Here is an 8,438-nt window from a genome sequence, read left to right as displayed (position 1 = left end):
AAATAGTAACAGGCTATACCTCATAGTAACAGGCTATACCTCATAGTAACAGGCTATACCTCATAGTAACAGGCTGTCTTCTAGCTGTACCTCACAGTAACAGGCTGTCTTCTAGCTGTACCTCATAGTAACAGTCTGAAAGAGGAACTTAAGTTTGAAGCTACTGAGGTTTCAATTCAAACAGCAATTTCCTGATTTAGATTGATCTGATGTTGTGGTTTTGGCAGGAAGAGGATGTCCAGCTTCGGGCCCTAAAACCCTCTCACTATATCTCTCCACACACTTCCTACTCATTTCTGTGTTTACTAAGACCTTGGACGATATGGAATTCCCCCCCCTCCGGGATCTTCCCATCTGTCCCCCAGGCCAGTCTAAGGAGCTGTAGAAGAAGTTGTATCATGTCATTCTATAGCTGGCTACGGTAGGATGTCCTGCATGCCCCGCTGCTCTCTACACAGCTGTGTTGTCCGGACTCTCGGATAGAGCCTGTCGTATGGGCTTTGGACAACTCATGACTTGAGGATATTTGACATTCTGATCCCAAAGTAGTTTGTTTCAGTAGGTTCCAGTGTTGTGTAGATACCTGCTGTCATCCACGAGGAGTGTTTTAAGCTGATTTAGTAATTCTGTGACAGCAAGCCTGTTCTTTTACCTTCCTCTCTCAGAGCTCCAGCCTCTTCATCAAAGCTGTTTATCTCTCTCCTCTCAGAGCACCAGCCTCTACATCATAGCTGTTGCTATTCAATTCAAGGGGCTTTATTGGCATGGGAAACATATGTTAATATTGCCAATGCAAGTGTAATAGATAATAAACAAAAGTGAAATGAACAGTGAACAGTACACTCACAGAAGTTCCAAAAGAATAAAGGCATTTCAAATGTCATTATGTTTATATACAGTGTTGTAACAATGTGCAAATAGGTAAAGTACAAAAGGGAAAATAAGTAAACATAAATATGGGTTGTATTTACAATGGTGTTTGTTCTTCACTGGTTGCCGTTTTTCTTGTGGTAAACAGGTCACAAATCTTGCTGCTGTGACGGCACACTGTGGTTTTTCACCCAGTAGATATGGGAGTTTATCAAAATTGGGTTTATTTTCTAATTCTTTGTCGATCTGTGTAATCTGAGGGAAATATGTCTCTAATATGGTCATACATTTGGCAGGAAGTTAGGAAGTGAAGCTCAGTTTCCACTTCATTTTGTGGGCAGTGTGCACATAGCCTGTCTTCTCTTGAGAGCCAGGTCTGCCTACGGCGGCCTTTCTCAATAGCAAGGCTATGCTCACTGACTCTGTACGTAGTCAAAGCTTTCCTTAAGTTTGTGCCAGTCACAGTGGTCAGGTGTTCTGCCACTGTACTCTCTGTTTAGAGCCAAATAGCGTTCTAGTTTGCTCTGCTTTTGGTTAATTACTTGACACATTGGAAAGAATTATCTTTTTGTTTTATGATGATTTGGTTGGGTCTAATTGTGTTGCTGTCCTGGGGCTCTGTGGGGTCTGTTTGTGTTTGTGAGCAGAGCCCCAGGACCAGCTTGCTTAGGGGACTCTTCTCCAGGTTCATCTCTCTGTAGGTGATGGCTTTGTTATGGAAGGTTTGGGAATTACTTCCTTTTTGGTGAATGTAGAATTTAACAGCTCTTTTCTGGATTTTGATAATTAGCGGGTATCAGCCTAATTTTGCTCTGCATGCATTATTTGGTGTTTTACGTTGTACACAAAGGATATTTTTACAGAATTCTGCATGCATTGTCTCAATTTCGTGCATGTCCCATTTGTGAATTGTTGGTTGGTGAGCAGACACCAGACCTCACAACCATTCTTGGTTGGGGACAGAAGCACCAGATCATCTGCAAACAGTAGACGTTTGACTTCAGATTCTAGTAGGGTGAGGCCGGGTGCTGCAGACTGTTCAAGTGCCATCGCCAATTAGTTGATATATATGTTGAAGAGGGTGGGGCTTAAGCTGCATCCCTGTCTCACCCCACGGCCCTGTGGGAAGAAATGTGTTTTTTTTTTGCCAATTTTAACCGAAAACTTGTTGTTTGAGTACATGTATTTTATAATGTCGTATGTTTTTCCCCCAACACCATTTTCCATCAATTTGTATAGCAGACCCTCATGCCAAATTGAGTCTAAAGCTTTTATGAAATCAACAAAGCTTGAGAAGACTTTGCCTTTTGTTTTGGTTTGTTTGTCATTTAGGTTGTGCAGGGTGAATATGTGGTCTGTCGTACGGAAATTAGTTAAAAATCCAATTTGACATTTGCTCAGTACATTTTCACTGAGAATGTATGAGTCTCTCAACAGCCCCTCTACATCATAGCTCTCTGTCTCTCTCTCTGTCTCTCTCTGTCTCTCAGAACATCAGTCCCCCTACATCATAGCTGTCCTGCCCCGCTATGTGGAGATCAGGACCTTTGAACCCAGACTGCTGGTCCAGAGTGTGGAGCTGCAGAGACCACGATTCATCACATCAGCTGGGTGATTATGCTATCACACTATACAGAACAGAGCGTCTCAGAGTAGGAGAGATCATCTGGGATCTATACATATAGTCTGATTCACTATGATCTGGGATCTATACATATAATCTGGCTCACTATGATCTGGGATCTATACATATAGTCTGACTCACTATGATCTGGGATCTATACATATAGTCTGACTCACTATGATCTGGGATCTATACATATAGTCTGACTCTATGATCTGGGATCTAGGGGTAGGGTACCCCTATGATTACCCTGCCAGCATGATTACCCTTCCCTGCCAGCATGATTACCCTTCCCTGCCAGCATGATTACCCTTCCCTGCCAGCATGATTACCCTTCCCTGCCAGCATGATTACCCTTCCCTGCCAGCATGATTACCCTTCCCAGCCAGCGTGATTACCCTTCCCAGCCAGCGTGATTACCCTTCCCAGCCAGCGTGATTACCCTTCCCAGCCAGCGTGATTACCCTTCCCAGCCAGCGTGATTACCCTTCCCAGCCAGCATGATTACCCTGCCAGGTCAACAGAATCCTCTCTGGGGATGTTTTGAAACGAGGGACACAAGCCAGCTGGTTCCAGTGAACCAACTGAAATGGAAACCAGAGTTGCTCAGATCAGATGTCCTGCTGTAATAGTTCTTTATTTCAACTAAAACGATATCATTAAATATAGCTTCAATTAAACAAACTCTGATGTATTCCATAACTCTGATGTATTCCATAACTATGACGTATTTCATAATGTATTCCATAACTATGACGTATTCCATAATGTATTCCATAACTATGATGTATTTCATAATGTATTCCATAACTATGACGTATTTCATAATGTATTCCATAACTATGATGTATTTCATAATGTATTCCATAACTATGATGTATTCCATAATGTATTCCATAACTATGATGTATTCCATAACTATGATGTATTCCATAACTATGATGTATTCCATAACTATAATGTATTCCATAATGTATTCCATGATGTATTCCATAATGTATTCCATAACTATGATGTATTCCTTAGAGATAATTTATCTGTCAACCATCACACACTGTAATGAATAACTCTCTCTCCCTTGTTGTTCTCTCTCTGTCTCAGGCCCAATATAGTGTACGTTGCCAGCAACCATTTTGTCTGGCGCCTGGTACCTGTGTCCATCGCCAGCCAGATCAGACAGTTACTACAGGACAAGCAGTTTGAACTGGCCCTGCAACTGGCTGTGAGTAGGCTGAACTACCGCTACAATACAATTCTAGCCGCACACACACGGATACATCTAGGATAACACAACGTTTTATAACTTATGCACCCGTTCTCTGCCTGTCACATCCTGTTAAAGGTTCCCCAAAGCACACACATCCCTGGGTCGCTCGTCTTTTCAGTTTCGCTGCAGCTAGCGACTGGAACGAGCTGCAACAAAACACTCAAACTGGACAGTTTTTTTTTTTGTCTCTTCATTCGACTCAATCATGGACACTCTTACTGACAGTTTTGTCTGCTTTGCTTTGCAGAATATGAAGGATGATGTGGAAGGTGATAAGAGACAGCAGATTCACCACATTCAGAATCTCTATGCCTTCAATCTGTTCTGTCAGAAGAGGTTCGATGACTCCATGCAGGTGTTCGCCAAGCTCGGCACAGGTGAGGTTTTTAACCGCCGTCGCCTGAGACGGGAGGGGGGTTTTAACCGCCGTCGTCTGAGAGGGGTTTTAACCGCCGTCGTCAGAGAGAGAGATGGGTTTTAACCGCCGTCGTCAGAGAGAGAGATGGGTTTTAACCGCCGTCGTCAGAGAGAGAGAGGGGGGTTTTAACCGCCGTCGTCAGAGAGAGAGAGGGGGGTTTTAACCGCCGTCGTCAGAGAGAGAGAGAGATGGGTTTTAACCGCCGTCGTCAGAGAGAGATAGAGATGGGTTTTAACCGCCGTCGTCAGAGAGAGATAGAGATGGGTTTTAACCGCCGTCGTCAGAGAGAGAGATGGGTTTTAACCGCCGTCGTCAGAGAGAGGGAGAGATGGGTTTTAACCGCCGTCGTCAGAGAGAGGGAGAGATGGGTTTTAACCGCCGTCGTCAGAGAGAGAGAGAGAGAGAGAGAGAGAGAGAGATGGGTTTTAACCGCCGTCGTCAGAGAGAGAGAGAGAGAGATGGGTTTTAACCGCCGTCGTCAGAGAGAGAGAGGGGGGTTTTAACCGCCGTCGTCAGAGAGAGAGAGAGAGAGAGAGAGAGGGGTTTTAACCGCCGTCGTCTGAGAGAGAGGGGTTTGAGTTACTATGAAAAAGTGATAAAGCAGCTGTGATGTTCTTCTTGATTTAGCCTTTCGGCCAATCAGAACCTTTAGGGCCCTGGTCAACAGTAGTGCACTATATAGGGAATATGGCCCTGGTCAACAGTAGTGCACTATATAGGGAATAGGGCTCTGGTCAACAGTTGTGCACTATATAGGGAATAGGGCCCTGGTCAACAGTAGTGCACTATATAGGGAATAGGGCCCTGGTCCACAGTAGTGCACTATATAGGGAATGGGGCCCTGTAACCATAGTAACGCTGTACCTTTTTCTCCAACAGATCCGACCCATGTGATTGGTCTGTATCCGGACCTGCTCCCCACTGACTACCGTAAACAGCTGCACTACCCCAACCCTTTACCCAGTCTGTCTGGAGCAGAGCTGGAGAAGGCTCACCTCGCACTCATCGACTACCTGACGCAGGTGAGTGCACTACCCCAACCCCCTTACCCAGTCTGTCTGGAGAAGGCTCACCTCGCACTCATCGACTACCTGACGCAGGTGAGTGCACTACCCCAACCCCCTTACCCAGTCTGTCTGGAGAAGGCTCACCTCGCACTCATCGACTACCTGACGCAGGTGAGTGCACTACCCCAACCCCCTTACCCAGTCTGTCTGGAGAAGGCTCACCTCGCACTCATCGACTACCTGACGCAGGTGAGTGCACTACCCCAACCCCCTTACCCAGTCTGTCTTGAGCAGAGCTGGAGAAGGCTCACCTCACACTCATCGACTACCTGACGCAGGTGAGTGGTGTTGTTGTGTACCAGCAGCATACCACCCTGCAGCCCACTGCTGGCTTGATTCATATACAGATAATATTGTAGTTAATTAGGCTGCTGGGTGTTGTGCTGCAGGGTGTTGTGCTGCTGCAGGGTGGTGTTGTGCTGCTGCAGAGTGGTGTTGTGCTGCTGCAGGGTGGTGTTGTGCTGCTGCAGGGTGGTGTTGTGCTGCTGCAGGGTGGTGTTGTGCTGCTGCAGGGTGGTGTTGTGCTGCTGCAGGGTGGTGTTGTGCTGCTGCAGGGTGGTGTTGTGCTGCTGGACAGGGATTTGTCTGCCATTTGTAATCCTTGGGTGGGCCGCCTAAGCACTTTTTTTTTGGGGGGGGTCGTCGAAGTCCAAACAGTGTAAAAATAAAAAATCATAATTTGTGTTAACTTAGATGACTAAAACCAGATAAAGTATGTAGAAAAGATAATGGACCTAATATTTATTTTTAAATCATCTTTGTTGCTTCTTAATCACCAAAATAAAAAACTATACGGTCAGGGAGAATTGAAAAATTCCCAAAATAATGAATTTAAGTCTTGATTTTAGTTATGAATTTAACAGTGTTGATGTTATGTAAGGATGGATACCTCAGATGTACTCCCCATTCCATTGTAATGCTACCTGCATGTACAAGATAACACAGAATTATCCATGGCAAAATGCATTGAATTTCAGGAAATTAGCTTTAAAAAAATGCTCAAATTATATCTTCAACGCCAAGATTAGGGACCTCTAAAATCCTCTCTTAAATATTCCTGTGCCAATTGCCACCCCCCCACCTCAGCCCCTTTTACGGTCCAGAGGAAACCCCGGTGACAGTGGTGTTGATGTGATGTATTCCAGAAACGCAGTCACCTGGTGAAGCAGCTGAATGACTCGAACCCGTCCACGCCGTCTCCCCTCATGGAAGGAATTCCCACCATCAAGAGCAGGAAGAAGCTTCTGCAGATTATCGACACCACGCTGCTCAAATGCTACCTGCATGTACGTATGGATACCTTAGACGTACTCCCCATTCCATTGTAATTCTACCTGCATGTACGTATGGATACTTCCAGATGTACTCCCCATTCCATTGTAATGCTACCTTAATGTACGTATGGATACTTCCAGATGTACTCCCCATTCCATTGTAATGCTACCTTAATGTACGTATGGATACCTCAGACGTACTCCCCATTCCGTTGTAATGCTGCCTGCATGTACGTATGGATACCTCAGACGTACTCCCCATTCCCTTGTAATGCTACCGGATGGATACCTCAGATGTACTGCCTATTCCATTGTAATGCTACCTGCATGTACAACCTCTGTGTCCCTTTACCCTGTTTATGCGTATATCCTAAAAAGGGTCAGTTTCCTGGACACTGATCGAAGACTAGTCCTGGACTGAGAAGCTCTCTAGATAAAAGGTTGTCCATTGAGTCTGTTTTTTTTTTAGTCCAGGACTAGTCTTCATCTGTGTCCCTAAAACCAGCTCATAGAATTATGGAATACAAAACTCATTCCTCTTCAGAAATAAGAGGAGTTTTATATTGCTTTATGTTTAATCTAGTGTCTCTCTCCAGACCAACGTGTCCCCTGTGTTAATCTAGTGCCTCTCCCTCTCCTCTCTCCAGACCAACGTATCCCTGGTGTCCCCTCTGTTAATCTAGTGTCTCTCTCCTCTCTCCATACCAACGTATCCCTGGTCTCCCCTGTGTTAATCTAGTGTCTCTCTACTCTCTCCATACCAACATGGCCCTGATGTCCCCTGTGTTAATCTAGTGGGTCTCTCCAGACCAACGTGGCCCCTGTGTTAATCTAGTGTCTCTCTCCTCTCTCCAGACCAACGTGTCCCCCTCTCTAGGGTATGTGGGACGAAATCGTCCCACCTAGTCAACAGCCAGTGGAATCGAGTGGCGCGATATTCAAATACCTTAGAAATGCTATTACTTCAATTTCTCAAACATATGACTATTTTACACCATTTTAAAGACAAGACTCTCGTTAATCTAACCACATTGTCCGATTTCAAAAAGGCTTTACAACGAAAGCAAAACATTAGATTATGTCAGGAGAGTACCCAGCCAGAAATAATCACACACCCATTTTTCAAGCTAGCATATAATGTCACAAAAACCAAAACCACAGCTAAATGCAGCACTAACCTTTGATGATCTTCATCAGATGACACTCCTAGGACATTGAACAAAACATGCATGTATTGTATAACAATCAAGTTCATATATCAAAAACCAGCTTTTTACATTAGCATGTGACGTTCAGAACTAGCAAACATACCGAAAACTTCCGGTGAATTTACTAAATTACTCACGATAAACGTTCACAAAAAACATAATTATTTTAAGAATTATAGATACAGAATTCACGGTGTCAGATTTTAAAATAGCTTTTCGGCAAAAGCACATTTTGCAATATTCTGAGTAGATAGCTCGCCATCACGGGCTAGCTAATTTGACACCCACCAAGTTTGGCGTTCACTAACCTCAGAATTACTATAAGAAAAATTGGATTACCTTTGCTGTTCTTCGTCAGAATGCACTCCCAGGACTTCTACTTCATCCACAAATGTTGTTTTGGTTCAAAATAATCCATAGTTATGTTCAAATATCCTCTGTTTTGTTCTTGCGTTCAAGACACTATCCGAACGGTGACGCGCCGATGCGTATCGTGACAAAAAATTTCAAAATATTCCATTACCGTACTTCGAAGCATGTCAAACGCTGTTTAAAATCAATTTTAATGCGATTTTTCTCGTAAAATAGCGATAATATTCCGACCGGGAGACGTCTTTTTCGTTCAAAGACTGAAAATGTAAAATGGCCTCCACGTGCACGCGCGCACCCGTCTCATTGTTCTCAGATCGACCACTATCCAAATGCGCTAC

At 44.3% G+C, this 8,438-nt stretch overlaps 1 protein-coding gene across 4 annotated transcripts in view; it reads left to right on the top strand.

Annotated features, from left to right (window-relative positions):
* The window catches only part of LOC106611471 (VPS39 subunit of HOPS complex), a 78,336-nt gene that overhangs the window by 48,417 nt on the left and 21,481 nt on the right, over window positions 1-8,438 (top strand). For all 4 annotated transcript variants that reach the window (XM_045723768.1, XM_045723769.1, XM_045723767.1 and 1 more), the window contains exons 9-13: window positions 2,361-2,481; window positions 3,596-3,716; window positions 4,009-4,138; window positions 5,059-5,201; window positions 6,392-6,532. In XM_045723768.1, coding sequence (XP_045579724.1) covers window positions 2,361-2,481; window positions 3,596-3,716; window positions 4,009-4,138; window positions 5,059-5,201; window positions 6,392-6,532 — 656 coding nt within the window. The remainder of the gene's footprint in view (window positions 1-2,360; window positions 2,482-3,595; window positions 3,717-4,008; window positions 4,139-5,058; window positions 5,202-6,391; window positions 6,533-8,438) is intronic.

Source organism: Salmo salar, chromosome ssa09 (genome assembly GCF_905237065.1).
Source record: "Salmo salar chromosome ssa09, Ssal_v3.1, whole genome shotgun sequence".
NCBI lineage: Eukaryota > Metazoa > Chordata > Actinopteri > Salmoniformes > Salmonidae > Salmo > Salmo salar.
This window is presented reverse-complemented; position numbering and strand designations above follow the sequence as displayed.